Source organism: Rattus rattus, chromosome 9 (genome assembly GCF_011064425.1).
Source record: "Rattus rattus isolate New Zealand chromosome 9, Rrattus_CSIRO_v1, whole genome shotgun sequence".
NCBI classification, from domain to species: Eukaryota; Metazoa; Chordata; class Mammalia; order Rodentia; family Muridae; genus Rattus; species Rattus rattus.
Genome location: NC_046162.1, coordinates 83,268,823 through 83,286,349, shown reverse-complemented (window position 1 = coordinate 83,286,349; position 17,527 = coordinate 83,268,823). Strand labels below are relative to the sequence as shown.

Genomic DNA, 17,527 nt, shown 5'->3' with positions numbered 1-17,527 from the left:
GAAGAGGCTGTGCTCTTAACTATTGAGCCATCTCTCCAGCCCCCACTTACCTGCTCTTGTCCTTCTCTCACTCATACTCTTCCCAATTATTCCCCTTTCTACTTTCATGTCTGTTGTTCTGTCTTCTTTCCTCCCCACTCCCTCTTCCCCCTCCACTCTTGCCCCCATCTCTTCATGACTCAATGAGTTCCATTAAGCTTGCTTACAGGAATATGAGTAAGAGGTCATTACAGAAGCATAGGCAATTTACGAATGTATATATCACTGAAGGAAATCTTGTTCTCTTTCCATTTTATGTCAGTGTTATACCTACCTGTTACTTTTTCCTTATAGACAACATACCCTGGAATGGCTTGGATGGCTCACTTGTTAAAGAAACCATAGCCTTGGGAAATTATTTAGAAGCTGATGTTAGGCTTCCGGAACCTTACTATGATATTGTTAAGTCAGGTATCCATGCCAAGCAGAAGAACCGAACAATGAACCTACAAGATATTCGTTACATTCTGAAGAATGACTTAAAGGCAAGCCTTGAAATTGTGAGAAGTTTGTTTCTGCTATCTACCTCATCAAGTTACAGACCCATTTTTTAAAAAACTTTTGAAATGGAGGGCAGTGGTGCATGCGTGTGGATGTGTCATGGGAGCACATAGGTTGGGGATGGGGCATGCTGAAGTAGGATCTGGAGTGTAAGGTCAGTCTGGACGACATAGAGAATTCAAAGCCAGTGTAGGGGTGCATACTATGACTGCGGCTTTAAAAACATCGTTTTGGAAAGCCTCATTTATTATACTCTGTGTTGTAAGAAAGCCCGTTTAACTTAGTGAAGGCAGCAGAGAAATTAGGAGGTGCTGGGGAAGTTGTGGGGTACAGTTAAGAATGGCAGAATAAGATTAAATTTGCTAGTAGGACCAATAGCCTGAAAGTAAGAAGGAGGTATCTGATACACATAGGTACATTTCTAAAAACACAAATAGAATTTGGATGACTTTGAATGTGTTCTCGGCAATGTTTTATTACAGGAATTTATTGGGGCTCAGAAAACTCAGACAACCGAGAGCCCCAGAGGACAGAGATATGAGCCCCATCCTGATATTAATATCTGCCTAGGTCTAACTTCAGAATATCAAAAAGACCCTCCGGACTTGGACATCAAGGAGTTAAAGGAAACGGGTATGACTTGAACTCACAGATTAAGCATTGCTTTGATAACAGTGGGATGTTTTAGTGTTTTGTTTTACATTTTAAAATTGTGTGTATGTGTCCTAGCACACATATGCCATGGTGCATGTGTGGAGGTCAGAAGACAACTTGTGGGAGTCAGCTTTCTCCTTTTACCATGTGGGGCCTGGGAATCAGACTTGATGGCAAGTTCCTATCTACTGAGCTGTCTCATTGGCTGTCTAAAGATTTTGTCTCATGGGTGTTTTTTTGGCTGCATGTATGTCTGCGCACCAGTGTCTATGCCTGATGTCCATGGAATCCAGAAGAGGGGGTCTTATCCTCTGGATTTGGAATTATATGGCTGTGAGCTGCCATGTGGGTGCTGGGAATTGAACCTGGGTCTTGTGTAGAAGCAGCCAGTACTAACTGATGAACCACTTTTCTAGTCCTGTCTTTTTGGTCTTTAAAAAGGTAGAGTCTCATAGCCTAGTCTGGTCTTGAACTGTCAATCTTTCTGCCTTAGTCTTCCAAATGGTGAGATGATAGGCATATGTCACTATGCTGGATATCAGTTTACTTTTTCAAGAATCGTATGGATACTAGCTGTCTCCTCTAAAACAGTGTGTATAACCTATGCAGAAAAAAGATGAGTACTTTAGGAAAAATTCTAGATCCTTAGATCATTAAAATCTGAAAGCTGTATAAACATCTGGATTATACACAGAACTTAATAGTGACTGAATTTACAGCATGATTACTTAGGGCTTATCTAATTGCTTAGAAACAAAATAATTTTTAGAAAGATTCATGGGGCTGGGGATTTAGCTCAGCGGTAGAGCACTTGCCTAGCGAGCGCAAGGCCCTGGGTTCGGTCCCCAGCTCCGAAAAAAAAAGAAAAGGAAAAAAAAAAAAAAGAAAGATTCATTCATGCATTTTATGTATGTGGGTGCTCTTATCTACATGTATATCTGTTTGCCAAAAAAGAAGTTAACTTCTGAGCCATCTCCCCACAAAAATAATGTAAAAAATTTTAATCTGCTATCTGCTGACCAGCTGGGCACAGCAGTGTGTGCTTATAATCCCTCTCTTTGAGAAGCTGAGATGGGAGTATCTGAGGTTTGAGGCCAGTCTTAGTAACACAGGGCCTTACTTCTTAAAGAAGCTCCTAGGATGGCACTCACTTGACATCACCCTGCTACAGCTGAGGAGGCTAAGGTTTGGGAGGTTGCAACACTCAGGATTCCTGAGCTTGTTCACAATTGGAGCTTGGGCCTTAACCATAGCCTAATCACTATTGGACTCTTCTCTGATAGGACTGGAAGCTTCCAGAACGTTCCCTTCCAAGTTTTCATTGTGTCATTCATCTTACTTCCTGAAAGTAGTACCCTTTCCAACCAGAAGTCATGTGTGGATCAGCCCTGGAGTTAGTAGTCATCTATCCCTCCGAAGATACAGTGGCTTCTTGGGCTACTTTTCCACTATTTTTTCAGATGCTCACCAAAAGCATCACCTTAACTGTTTTAGTCACAGTATTTAATGTGCAAAGGAAGCTATCAGTCTAGTCCTTGGGATCCAGGGGTCTGTAATTTGAATGTTCTGATGGTTAAACACATTTAAAATAGTATAAATGAAGCTTAGAACGTTCTTCTTAGGATTAGACCTCCATGACCCCAAATGTCTATCTCATTCAGTGTCCATATGGGAACTTTCACTTAGATTAGAAATGCCTTTCATCCTCTGTTGCTTTTAATCCCAGCACAGGGAAGGCTAGAGGTAGAGGAAAGCAGATCTCTGTGAGTTCAAGGTCCACCTGATCTGCACAATGAGATCATGAGTTCCAGGACAGTCAGGGCTAGGTAGAAAGATCCTGTTTCAGACAACAACAAAATATACTTTTATCCTCTGTTGAATGTATCTATTGGTTCTTCGGTAGGATCTCACTTCTCTGAGAAGGGAGTTAGAAAAATAAAAGATGTTTTGTGCATTTTTGTGCCTTTAAAAAATTATTGTTGTTTTCGTAGTGAGACAGACTCTAATTATATGGTTCAGACTGGCCTCAAAGTTGCTTAGCAGTCCAAGCTAGCATCTCACTTGAGACCTTTCTGTCTCAGCCTTCCAGATGATGATTGAAGGTGTGTATGCCACCTGACCCAGCTCATATTGTACACCTGGAACAATTGCCAGGGCTGCTTCTCTTCTATGATCAGTTTAATGAGTTGGTATTACTATTCTTTCCAACAGGCAGTCAGCCCCATTCACCAACAGATCACTCCTTTCTCACTGAAAAGACACTAGCTCCTCAGACCCTAGATTCAAGTCTGTCAGCCCAGGAACCTGACAATCCAAATGTTCCTTCTGCTTCACGTTTGGCAGAAGAGGTCAGGAGCCCCACTCCAAGTGAGGCCAGCCTCTACAGCTTTGAAATCAATGAAATCTACTCGGGCTGCTTGACGTTGGGAACTGACAAAGAGGAAGAGTGTCCAGGGACTGCTTCTTCACCTGAGGGGGATAAAGCAAACCAGGTAGATGAACTACCATCCCTGGAAGAAGAGCTTGATAAGATGGAGAGAGAATTGCATTGTTTTTGTGAGGAGGACAAAAGCTTTTCAGAAGTTGACACAGACCTTTCCTTTGAAGATGGAGACTGGCAAAGTGATTCTCTTAGTTCACTCAGCCTTCCTGAACCAACCAGAGAAGCCAAGGGCAAAACAAGCAGCTGGTCCAAGACTGACGAGTACGTCAGTAAATGTGTGCTGAACCTAAAGATCTCGCAGGTGATGATGCAGCAGAGTGCTGAGTGGCTGAGGGAGCTTGAGCAGGAGGTGGATGAACTGGAGTGGGCACAGAAGGAGCTGGACAGTCAGTGCAGGAGTTTGTGGGATGCTTCCTTAAGGTTTGCAAATACCAAGTTCCTGTCAGCTGTAAGCCCTCCATCTTTGACCTATCTTCCTCCTGTTATGCAATTATCAGAGCCTAAGCAGCCTGAAAATGGTGGCAACTGGTTGACCCTAGCAAGGCCTCCAGGAAACGAGAGAGATTTTCAAGAGGGAAATTTTAGCAAAAAATCTGAGAAACTAAGTGCCTGTGACTGGAACCCTTTTACACAAGTGTCTGAAGAAAGCATGGGGTACTGCTCAGAGCCAATCAATCAGGTATGTCACATGGGCAGAAGGAGCTGCCTTAGTAGGATCCTGGAACCAGTTGTTTCCTGCAACCTGCATACAGTGCCTATAAATACATGCAGACAGCTCTCAGCTAGGTCCTCTTGTTTAGGAAATAAGGCTGCTATGATGGAATTCTATGATAGATATTCTCTCTAGCTCATTCCAAACCAAGGACAACGCCTCTGTCCTTTTCTGTAGATTCAAATGTATAAAGGTCAGTTGAGTACTAGCAATTTGACATAGTTCAAAGTGTATAAGGTATTTTAGGGGCTGGAGATACTGTTCAGTATTTAAGAGAAGTTGCTACTTTTGCAAAGGACCTGGGCTCATTTTTCAGCATCCACATGAGCCAGCTTACAACTACCCATAACTTCAGTTCCGGAGGATCCAGTGCCCTCCTCTGTACATACACAGGCCTGCTCACTTAAAAAATTCTCTACTTTACATTGCTCACTGAGGTGTTTAAGAAATATTTATACAGAACTAGGAAGATGGCTCAGCAGGTAAACTGCCTGCCAGACAGGCATGAGAATTTGTTTGGTCTCCAGCACTCATTAAAAAAAAAAATCAGGATTGGGGATTTAGCTCAGCGGTAGAGCGCTTGCCTAGCACGCGCAAGGCCCTGGGTTCGGTCCCCAGCTCCGGGGGGAAAAAAAAAATCAATTAAGTAAATATGTGCCAGTAATCCTCGTGCTGGGAGACAGGAGGATCCCTGGAGCTCGCTGGCCAACTCTTCTAGCTGAATAGATGAGTTTCAGATTGAGACAAGTGACACACCTTATCTCAAAAATAAGGTGGAGAGGCCTAGAGAGATGGCTCTGCGATTAAGAGCACTGACTGCTCTTCTGAGCACCAGAGTTCAGTTCCCAGTACCAACAGGGCAGCTCACAACTGTCTGTAACTCCAGTCCCAGGAGCTCAGACACTGTATCCTGAGCTCTGTGGGCACCAGACACACACCGGGTACACAGATATACATGCAGTGAAAACAGCCATACACATTAAATATATGAATACATCTATGTATAAACAATTAAAAATAAGGTGGATTGATTCAGGAGATACCTACTGATTGATTGCATATACTTGTGTGTACGCAGAGATAGACAGACATGATTGATGACTGACAGACAGACCAGGGATTAGTAAATAAACATTTATAAAGCCAGAGGTATATTAGAGTCTGGCATATAATGGTGAATAAGCCACATTCTAAGCCCATACTTAAACACCTGTGTGTTTTAACTTAAACACAAAGGGTGAGGAGCTTGCTTTTCAAAAAAGACAGTTCAGTAAAAGCAAGCAAGCTGTCCTAGCTGCTGGCCTAGAAGTTTTCCTTCACCTGGTGAGATTGCAGACTGGTTCTGTGCTCTTTAAGGACATAGCTGAGGTATGACTCACTCTGTGTCCCAGCATCTAGTGTAGTACCTGATAGCATCAAACAGGCTCAATAAATGATCACTGAAGAATGAGAGCATGGATGACTACATTAGCTTGAGCAGATTCACAGAGAGATGAGTGCCTCTGGAGTCATACACATTGAGAACTGGAAGATCCCCCCACCCCCACCGAGGCACGGACTAACTCCAACCTCTTACAGAGTGTAGGGTTCAAGCGCAGTGGCTGGCATTTCCTGAGGCCTTGAGGTCTTACCAAAGTGGGAGTAGGGTAGTAGATGTCTATTCCACTGGAAGAAAGAGTTTATTCTGAAATATTAGAATTGACAGCTAAACTAGCTTTTATTGCAGTTTTTGAACCTAAGGAAACCACTTTGCAGTCTGGGTCCTTAATTTCCCTTTTGTCCATTAGGCCGTGAATCCAGCAGCTCAGGCTTCTTCCCGTTAGGCCTCACAAAGTGGGCTTCTCTGGGTTGCACAGGCTTGAACCCAGGTGTCCTTCTCTTTGGCTTCCTTTTTCTTCTGATTGTTCTCCTTCACCTGCTTCAGGAAGCCATCTCTGCTCTTCAAGTGCTTGATGTGCTCAATCCGCACATTGATCTTCTTGGCCAGAATCTTGCCCTTAACTTGCTTGTTTACAATGATGCCCGAGGCATGCTGGGTGACATTGCAGTCCCTTCTGGTTTTGCCGTGGTAACACTTACGGGGCATTCCTTTTTGAACAGTGCCCATTCCCTAAATGTCTACGATATCACCCTTCTTGTAGATTCGCATGTATGTGGCCAAGGGAACAACTCCATGTTTCCTAAAAGGCCTAGGGAACATAGGCCGAGTGCCTCTCCTCTTTCCCTTTGTGTTCGTCATTTTGGTGAGTTAACTGGAAGATGGGTGCAGCGGCCGAAAGCATGTATTGCATTGTTTATTGTCAGAACAGCCAGGCAGTGGTGGCACATACTTTTAATCCCAGGACTCTGAAGGTAGTGAATTTCTGTAAGTTTCAGGAGAGCCAAAGCTATACAGAAAAACCGTTTTAAAACAAAAAAGGCTAGCTTGATCTACAGAGCAAGTTCCATAACAGCCAGCACTACACAGAGAGACACTATCTCAACAAACAAAAATCCTGACAGTGTAATCTTTTATTCCTAGTCAGGGCAGGTAGCTCTGTCCCTTGCCCATTGGCTTACTGTACGTTAGCTAAGGTTCAACCTGTTTGGTGCTCTCCTCCTTTCCTCCCCATTTGTCTCTCTCCTTCTGGCCTTTTGTTTCCATTTTGTCTTTCTGAGGGTCTTATTCTATAGTTCAGACTTGCCTACAACTCTGTATATTCCAGGTTGTCCTGAAACAAAAAAATCCTCCTGCCTTAGCTTTCCAAGTGCTGAGATAGTATGTATGTGCCACTATGCCTGGAGACACACACATGCTCTTAAATCATTCTGTTTGTCCTCATTGAAAATTAGAATTGAGGACTGGAGAGATGGCTCAGTAGTTATGAGTACACTGACAGCTCCTCCAGAGGTCCTGAGTTCAATTCCCATGGTGGCTCACAACCATCTGTGATGGGATCCCATTTCCTCTTCTGGTGTGTCTGAGGACAGATATATATATATATATATATATATATATATATATATATATATATATATATATGATTTTTTTTTTAAAAAAAGAAAAAGCAATTTAGAATGTGAAACTGGGTGTAGTGGTACACACTTGAAACCCTAGCACTGGGAGGCAGATGTGATGTAAGAGGATCATGAGTTCAGGATGGCCTAGGCTGTTCATTTTTATTTCGTTTTGAGACAGGGTCCACTCACTATATACCCTTAGTACTTGGTGTGTCTACAGGGCTGACACACAGAGACCCTTCTGCCTCTGCTTTCAAATGCTGAAAGTGAAAGTTTGCACCACCACCCTCTCTCCGGGCCATTTTCTGTTCTTTCTTGCATTACCAGGAAACGACATTTTCTGACAAATTCCTTTGAGTTTTTTCAGTTAAAGGTGTTTTAAAATTACATGTGTGTGTTAAAGCATGTGTGCCTGTGTGTATGCATGCATGTATACTTATGCATGCCTTGACACACCTGTGGATGTCAGAACAGTTCATAGGAGTCCATTGTCTCCTTTTACCATGTGGGTCTTGCAATCAAACTGAGGTTGTCAGGGGTGGTGGCAAATGTCTTTATCTGCTGAGCTATCTTACTAGCCCCCAATTTTCACTTTCTAGACAAGATCTCACCATAGTCCAGACTGGCCTCAAATTCTGCTTCCCCATCCTGAGTACTGTGATTACCTGCAAATGCTATAAACCATGCCTAGTTTATGTGGTTGCTAGTGATTGGACCTTGGCTTTTTGATGCTAGCTAAACACTAACAGAACCCATCACACTTCAGTGTTCTGAGATTGGGTTTCAGGATGTAGCCCTGGCTGGCCAGGAGCTCACTATATATTTCATTTATGATAATTGCCCTCATTTCTCTGTTTCTTGATACCATTCTCAAGCTCCAGATTTGTTGCTATAAGCTAGGAAATAATAATGACCTGTTTATTAAAATGGAGTAAAAGTCAGGATAAACAGTTTCGCTTTTAAATGAAGGATTTCTGCTATCTCCAAAATATTGTAACTTCTAATATATTTTATTTTCACAACACTCTATTGGTATATGACCTTCGTTTTATGGATGATGAGTTTGAACTAGAGGACTTTTGTAATTTTCATCAAGACTTAGACTATAATCCAAAGTTCAGATTTTCTTGGCCTTTACGTTGCTGTATGAAGCAAACCTTTAGCCAAGTGTTTAGGTTTCTGATTTCTTACTTTTTTAAAGGAAGGATTCATTGTGCATCTTAGTTGGCCCTGAACTCACTGTGTTGTCCTAGTAGAACAGGCTGGCCTCAGGCACACCGCTGTCTTCCTGCCTCAGCTTCTCTAGTGCTGGGATTACAGATGTGCACCACCATACTCAAGCTTCTGGTTTCTGTTTTGTCTGCTTTGCACTCTGTTTGGACTGGCTTCTTAGATTCCACATTTGGTAGTTTATTAGGTATGAAGCATGCAAAGGAAATGAATCATAGTTGGTCTTGTTACTTCTACACACTTAGCAAAAACAATTTTGAAAATAGAGTGTGAGAGTGAAAAGAATAACCCTTCACCCAAAGCACTGAAGCATGTTTGCTTTTAAAGCCGCCAACTCTGTGTGGTCCTGGGAAACAGAACACAGGTGAACAATTACCATCCACTAAAGAAGCCAAGGAGAGTTTGGAAAGAAATACAAACCAAAATAGTAGGAGGTGAGTCACCATTTATTGTTCTTTGTGTCATGCCTTAATATTCTCACATGCTTACTGATCTCATCTGTTTAATGATGTATGAATTATAATGAATAAAAACAATACAAACAGATTCTAATGAAAACTTACAGGAGACATCACAAGCCAAATGGATGAGAGATTAAATCAGGTAGAATTTATCGATATCAGTAGCAAAACTCCCTAGATAATTTAAGTTTTTATTACCATTATATTATTATTTAAATTTTATGTATGAATATGTGTGAGTGCTCTGTGTGCATGCCAGAAGAGGACATCAAGTTCCTTTATAGATGGTCATGAGTTACCATGTGGTTGCTGGGAATTGAACTCAGGACCTCCTGAAGAGCAGGATGGTTACACTGAGCCATCTCACCAGCCTTGTTATTCCTATTTCAGAGATAGGGAGGGTTTCACTATATAGCCCTGGCTGGCCTGAAACTCACTATGTAGACCAGACTGGCATCAAATTCACAAAGCTCTCCCTGCCTCTCTCTCACAAATGCTATGATTAAAGGCATGTGCCACAATCCTGGACTACATTTATTTATATTTTTTACAAGTTTTTATTTTATGAGTTGTGGATATTTTTCCTGCATGTGTGTGCATATACCATCTATGTGCATACCCATAGGTTCCCTAGAACTGGCGTTAAAGGTGTTCCTTAGCCATTATGTTTTTGCTGGGAACTCAGCTTACGTGCTCTGCAAGAGTAGCAAGCACTCTTCAGTACTGACCATCTCTAGCTCTTTTGCTTTATTTTGTAAGTGTGTGTGTGTGTGTGTGTGTGCACGCGCGCGTGTGCGTGTGCGCATGCACAACACTCCCTCTCAAATAAATAAAAATGTAATAAAAATGTGCAAAAGTACAGCATAGTGGCATATGCCTGTGATCCTAGCATTTTGGAGGTAGATACAGTTTAAGGTCGGCATCATCTATATAGTGAGTTCCAGGCTAGACAGGACTATAGTGTCACTCTGCCTCAAAACAAAATAAAAAAGAGGGCTGGAGAGATGGCTCGGTGGCTGCTCTCACAGAGAACACAAGTTCAATTCTCAGCAGCAACCATATGGTAGCTACAACCACCTGTGACTCCAGTTCAAAGGATCCAGTGCCCTCTTCTGGCTTCTGCAGGCACTGGGCACAGATAGTTGTGCGGGCAAATCATCCATATGTGTGTATATATATTTTAAAGATGCCAGAAGTAAGGTCTAATGACTCATGTCTATAATCTCAGCACTAAGGAGCCAGAGGCGGCCCTGGACTACATAGAACTATTCTCTAAAATAAATAGATATAAACTAAATAAACACATATATTTCACTTCATATGCTATGCTATTTTTAAAAACTTCTGTAAACCTCTTCTGAAATTTTGAAACTTTTCTCATTGTTGAGTTTTAGATTGTTTTTTTTTTTTATTCTGTTGAAAGCAAGGTCATAGTGACTTTAAAAAGTTTAGGCTGGCCATGATGGTGCCTGCCTTTGATCCCTAGCACTGAGGAGACAGAGGCAGGTGGATCTCTTGAGTTTGAAGCCAGCCTGGACTACAGATCCAGTTCCAAGATAGCCAGGACCACACAGAGAAACTCTCAAACAACAACAGAAAAAAAAACTTTTTAAAAAATCCAGGGAGGTTGGGGATTTAGCTCAGTGGTAGAGCACTTGCCTAGCAAGTGCGAGGCCCTGGGTTCGGTCCCCAGCTCCGGAAAAAAATAAAATAAAAAAAGAAGCTTGGTTCAGAGAGACTGACATTCACTACTGCAAGACAGGTGTCCTAGCAGACAAGCAGGATCCAGAACCTAGAAAAACGTTCTTCAGGGTACTTGTGCATTAAGATTCTTGTTTCCTGTGTCAGTTTTTGTGCTGTCACTGATATGGTTTGGTGCCAGAGAATTTTGATAAAAAGTCCCAAGCAGAACCTTAACACAAATGATTTATCTTATTAGGGGCAGGGTGTGCTTGGCAAAAGCAAAGAACAGACACAGTCAGGTGAAACTATTTCACTGTCAGTTTCTTCTACTTCTGAAGATCTCTCAAGAACATTCTGAGAAATCAGATAGTAGCAGTAGTGATTACAATGATAGAGATTGGACAACAACAACAACAACAACAACAACGACTTGTAGAACGCTTGTAGCTCAACCTCTCAGTTTCTCAGCCAGGAAAGGTCTAGGGAATCAGGGATCCAAGTGAAGAGTTACTCAGCTAAATAGTGGACCCTTAGCTAAGTCAAGACACTCATGGAGACTTGGGTCACCAAGTCTTCAAGAGGGCTGTCAGGTGAGGGCCTTAGTCTGATGATGTGGGGCTGTGGTGGTAAGTCAGAGTCAGTCATCACCAGTAGTAGGGAGGGAGGGTTATGGGTTTTGAATCCTGTTAGGAGCATGAACAAATAGATGTTATTTGTATCTCTGTCACTTCTACCCTGAATGATGCAACTTAGGATCAGAATGGAGTCTGTGTCCTCTGAAGTCTGTGACACTAAGTCAAGAAATAATGAAGATGCTGGAGAGGCACGCTCAAAATGGAGATGTGAGTATGAAGTCATTGGTTTGTTATTTAAGGTACTATTTATTTATTGTGTTTTTGAGACAGGATCTCTCTCTAAAGCTCAGCCTGGCCTTAAACTCATGATCCCTCTGAGTATTATGATTATAGGCATCCAGGGCTCAGCTGATGAATGAAATCTAATTTTTTAAAAATATTTTTATTTATTTATTGTACCTATATGTGTACACTATAGCTGTCTGCAGATACACCAGAAGGGGGCATCATATCCCATTACAGATGGTTGTGAGCCACCACGTGGTTGCTGGGAATTGAACTCAGGACCTCTGGAAGAGCAGTCAGTGCTCCTAACCACTGAGCCATCTCTCCAGCCTGGAGAGATCTAATTCTTGATTATCATCAGTTGTTTTATAGTTCTGGACTAAACCCAGGGCAAAGCAACACCACAAGCACCTGTTGGTATTTCTTGCGTATAGCACAGGTTTCACTGTTTAGGATCCTAACACTGTGTCATACACACATACCCCTTTTCCCTGCAATACTATTGTATAATGGTAGAAGGAAAGTGGTTTTCTTTTCTTTTTCTTTTCTATTTTTTGGAGCTGGGGACTGAACCCAGGACCTTGTGCTTGCTAGGCAAGCGCTCTACCACTGAGCTAAATCCCCGGAAAGTGCTTTTCTATTTTTAAAATTGTAGGAACGGTTTCTGTCCTCTGTATAGATGTATATTGTATAACATGTAAAACAGTACACTGTATACTTACACCATAAACATGATTAAAATGGAGAGCATGCAGTATTTCTCTCACACATTTTGTAATGCTCTGTTATAGCTTCCTAAGTGTGTATTCTCTCCCAAAGATTTGGGCTCAGGGTGGTCTAGAAAGATCAGGCAAATGGTGATCACTATAACCTGGGAATTTCAGATATGATTTTCCTCACTCATTCAGTCCTCAGAGGATTCATCTATAAGTTCTCTACTGTTTGCTACTGAAATTCAGCAGCATGGACCATTATTGGGGGAGGGGATTTCTGTAGTCAGTCGTAGCTCTTTCTCATCCCCTCCCCTTAAAGGCAAGCAGGCAAGATAAGGTAGATGAAACTCTACCAACACAGTTACTGTTACAATATGGTTGAAATAGTATTCTGTTTTTTAAGGTTGAACATTCTTGTCTCTAATGTTTGCAGTGATGATTTAAATGCTAATTTCTCTTGTACCCAGTGGCAGTAAAAGAAATGGCAGAGAAAGCGGTTTCTGGACAACTCCTAGTACCTCCTTGGAATCTTCAGAGTAGTTTTGAGAGTAAGGTTGAAAACGAGAGCACTCCTTTGCCACGGCCCCCAATTAGAGGCCCTGAGAGCACAGATTGGCAGTACATTTTAGAATACCAGAGGGAAAAGGATGAACTGAAAGGAAATATGAAATTTGGCAAAATGGAAAACAGTGACTGTGACAAGAACAAGCACAGCAGTTGGACAGGCCTTCAGCGCTTCACCAGTAAGTTCTTTGAAGGAGTTGGTGACCTTCTAGCATATTCCCTGTGCTTGGTTCTGTCTCCTTTTCTGAGAGCCCTGTGTTCAAAGTTAAAGAGATTAATTAATTTCCCTATAACTAAAACAAGATCCCTTTGTCCAAAGGAAGTAAAATAATCTCCAGGTGCTGACCTTGGTCCTGGGTCTAACCTAGTAAAGAGTCAGACCTTTCTTACCTGAAGGAGAATGTGGACCATCATTCCCCAGTGAATACTTCTTTGTTTTTCAGACAGCCCCTTGCTGTGTAGCCCAGGCTAGCCTGAGTTTTGGTAATGCAGGTGTATGCTATCATATCCAGCCTACTTTTTTCTTTGTATTGCATTCTAAGCTTGAAAGAAACCTAGTGAGTCCATGTGGTATTTTACTATCATTATAATTGGCTCACAGTCAAATCATCGGATAATCTTTCCGATATTGAAGTCAAAGGAAAAGACATCTAAAGTTGTCACTTAGCTTTTCAGAAAATCAATTGGCTTCTTCTCTGTACTCTCTGAAAGAGAGACAGACAGACAGGCACATAGAGAATATGAATCTAGAGGATGTGGGTCAGTGGGTAAACCCTGCTTTGCAAGCATGAAGCTTGAATTCAGATATTGACTCCCAGCATTTGTAGCCCTAGTCCTGGGAACCCCAGGTAGATCCCTAGAGCACACCGGACACATAACTCATGCAATCTGTAAATGCCAGGTCCACTGAGAGACTGTCTCGAAAATAGTGTGGGGAGGGATAGAGGAAAATACACAGCATCTATCTCTGACCTTCACGTGCACACATGTGTACCTTCATATACATGTGCTGTCACACATACTAAAAATAGAAAAGAAAAACAGTACAGGGTAGCATATACACGTACACTCTTAACACTTGGGAGACGGAGGCAGAAGGATCAGAAGCTCAGGTCATCCTCAGCTCTATGGCAGGTTCCAGCTTATCCTGGGTTGCATGAAACCCTGTCCCAGAAAACCAAACCAACCAAAGAGCAGTAATAACACAGTAAAATCAGTTGCTTGGGGTTTTTGGTATTTAGAATCCATTCATCAGGAATTGCTGTTTGTTGGGCAGTGGTGGTACATGCCTTTTTCCCAGCACTTGGGAGGTAGAGGCAGGCAGATTTCTGAGTTCGAGGCCAACCTGGTCTACAGAGTGAGTTCCAGGATAGCCAGGGCTATACAGAGAAACCCTGTCTCAAACAAAATAAGCAAACAAGCAAATAACAAAACCAAAAAGGCCTCACAAAACAACAAAAAGAATTGCTGTTGAATGGGTAGTCAAAATGGCTGGATGATCCAGGGCTGTTTGGGGACCAGGTTAAATTCACAGTTTCTATATCTATATAACAGGATTTAGCTACTGTTTGCAGAATATGTTTACATCTCTATTCTAATATTGCTTTTGCCTTTTCCTACTATGAGTATCACTGGATGACTGTGTCTCTGTGTCATGATCACTAGGTATTATATACCCATTCTTCAGAAACCATGAGCAGCCAGAGCATAATGAAGCCTCTCAAGCAAGCTGTGACACATCTGTGGGCACTGAGAAGTTTTACAGCGTAAGTAATACAGCCTAGCAGAACCAAGATGCACACAGGGGTCTGATAAGTTAGCCTGAGTTTTTATATAGTATGACACCAAAATGTTAACTATACAAATGAGATATACTAACTATACAGGGCTATAGTGGCTTAAATAATATAGATAGTATTCAAGGCTGGCCAAGACCCTGTCTCAAACCCTGCCCCCAACCAAAAACCTAAAGAGGTGGGGGGTACAGATAACTGTTGAGAATGATACAGTATAATAATATAATAGTGGCGTTTTTTAAAAACAATCACTATTCTTGTGATGATGCATATGTGTTGGCATGTGTGCATGGCTCCAGTGTAGAGGCCAGGGGACAACATTTTGAAGTCTGTTCTCTCTTTTCACTTTGTGTAGGTTCTAGGGATCAAACTCACTTTACCAGGCTTACGTGGCAAGTACCTTACTGCTGAGCTGAGCCATTTCAGTAGCCCAGTGATGACGTCTTTTAGAGATCATGTTACAGAGTAGTATATTTACTTAGATCACATGAATAACAAAAGACATTACTCTTTCTACCATCTGAGGGCTGGAAAGATGGGCTATACCTTGAACACATTGACGTGGAGCAACTCTAGTTGGGAATGGGGATGATTACAGGCATGTACCAGATGAGAATCTTGAGTATAACTCCATGCCTATGCTAGTTAGTAGTTACTCTACTAACTAAATTACATCCTCACTCCTTACCTCACTTTTCATGTGGATTCTGCTGATCAAACTGCAGTCCTCTTGCAGGCACAGCAAGCATGCATAATCTGAGTTATCTCCTCTGCCTAGGGAGGATTTTTTCTGTTTTTATTATCATAAAAAGTGGGATTATAGTTGTCGATTCTAGCATTCGACTGACTAAAAGAATCCCCAGGCCCCCTGCATATATGTAGTAGATGAGCAGCTTGGTCTTAATGTGGGTCCCCAAACTAGAGCAGGGGCCTGTGGATCCTGCGCCCCTAATGGACTGCCTTGTCTGGCCACAGTGGGAGAGATGAACCTAGTCTCACAACCACTCGATGTGCGTGGCAGGACTTGGGGGTAGACACATGGCACCCAGAGGGGCTTCCCTTTTCTAAGGAGAAGGGGAAAGTGGAATAGGGGGAGGATTTGTGTGAGGTGGGACTGAGGAAAGATACTGATACTGGGTTGTAAAGAGAATAAATAAATTAATTAAAAAAAGAAAAAAAAAGTGCCAAGGTCAGCTTATAAATTATTGCAAACCAGAAACATAGCCAGTTGCCAGGTCAAGAAACTAAACATCAGGAGTCCCCAAGGAGTTCCCTTGTCCTCACTTTCAATCATTGCTTTTCCCTCAAGGAAATCATCCTTTCTCACTTTACTGAAGCATTTCTATTGGACTGTTTTCAATCTCCTTTGTTTCTAGAGATAGAGCTCCAGTAACCATGACATCTTTGTTAGGGTGTTGCACAAGGGAAAATGCTGGAAGAAGTGAAGTCACAAAATTCCTCTGCACAGTGGAGGTGGAAGGAGGACAGATCAAAATAGTGTCTGGGAAGATATTCTTTTTCTATACTTCTTAAAGTTTAAGAACATCAAGAGGTCTTAATATGTAACTCAGTGCTAGAGTGCTTTCTTAGCATGCACAGACCTTGCCTGGGTTTTTTGTTTGTTTGTTTGTTTGTTTTTTATTTTACATAATATTTTCCTTCATAATTTGAGAGTTTCACATCATGAAACCTGATCACACTCACTTCCCAGTCCTTCCAGGTCCACTTCCCCCCTTTGACTCTCCCTCCCCTCAAAAAGAAGAAGGAGGAAAAAAAGCCCAGTTTTTGTTGCACATACACTCACTGGAGCATGCTCAAACTCCTCCGAGTGATGCCCAGCATCTGAACAGCAAAACAAAAATATCAAGGAATGTCTTTGCCTTTGCCTTCAGAACCTGCTTTCTTTGCTTTTCTTTATAGACTTCAAGTCCCATAGAAGACGACTTTGAAAGAATCCAGAGTTCTTTTGCCCAACCTCAAGGCTATGGTAAGCACCACAGCAGATCTTTGGGAATCCTTTGCCTTCATTTTCTGTTGGATTACAGGTGTCTACTGCTGTGGGCTGGGGTTGGGGGTGAGGCTCCTTAGAAAAAACCTTGTTCAGGATCTTCGTTTTGGTATGAGAAAACCAAACAAGGCTCACTGAACTCACCTCATTAGAATGAGTCCTTTCCGGGGCTGGAAAGATGACTCAGCGGTTATGAGCTCTGGCTGCTCAACTAGATGACCTGGGTTCCATTCTCAACACCCACAGGGCACCTTATGTCTGTCTGCATCTCCATTCTTGGGGGATATGATGCCCTCTTCTGGCCTCTGAAGGCACTGCATGGACTTGGTGCACAGACATGTAGACCAAACACATGCATATGAAAAAAGATTAAAAATAAAATAAGAAGAATGAATCCTCTCCTCCTCGCCAGCCTCCTGGAAGCCACACATCATGTTATTTACACCCCCTTGGTGTTTCTTTGGTACATTTTGTAAGCAGTGCGCACTTACCTAGTTGTAGGTCCTTGACGGACTAGAGCAGTTACAGGGTTACCATTCTTGAGCAACCTGAGGGATTCTCAGACATCACAGCTGATTATTTATAGCACAAAAACTACAACTTAATTTCTTGTCTTCTTTACCCTAGAAGTCAGAATGTCACTAGCATTTTCCTTTGCTTAGCATCCTTCTCGCCTTTTTAAATGTATGCTTTTAAAATTGGTATAAAAATAGAATCTTGTGACATTTTCATACCATGCACATACCCTGCATATGTGTAGTCAGTTTCTTGTCACCCTCTCTTGTTCTCTGTGCATTCTCAGTAGTCCCCCTTTCCTATATAGTCTCCCTTCTATTTTCATAACTCATACAGCTTTTAAAAAA

General features: G+C 42.0%; 1 protein-coding gene across 1 annotated transcript in view; it reads left to right on the top strand.

Moving 5' to 3' along the window:
• Tex14 (testis expressed 14, intercellular bridge forming factor) overlaps positions 1-17,527 on the top strand; it is a 95,603-nt gene that overhangs the window by 53,283 nt on the left and 24,793 nt on the right. The window contains exons 11-18 of the mRNA XM_032913928.1: positions 334-524; positions 1,023-1,173; positions 3,406-4,316; positions 8,907-9,013; positions 11,483-11,565; positions 12,764-13,039; positions 14,526-14,626; positions 16,577-16,643. Of these exons, the coding sequence (XP_032769819.1) occupies positions 334-524; positions 1,023-1,173; positions 3,406-4,316; positions 8,907-9,013; positions 11,483-11,565; positions 12,764-13,039; positions 14,526-14,626; positions 16,577-16,643 (1,887 nt within the window). The remainder of the gene's footprint in view (positions 1-333; positions 525-1,022; positions 1,174-3,405; positions 4,317-8,906; positions 9,014-11,482; positions 11,566-12,763; positions 13,040-14,525; positions 14,627-16,576; positions 16,644-17,527) is intronic.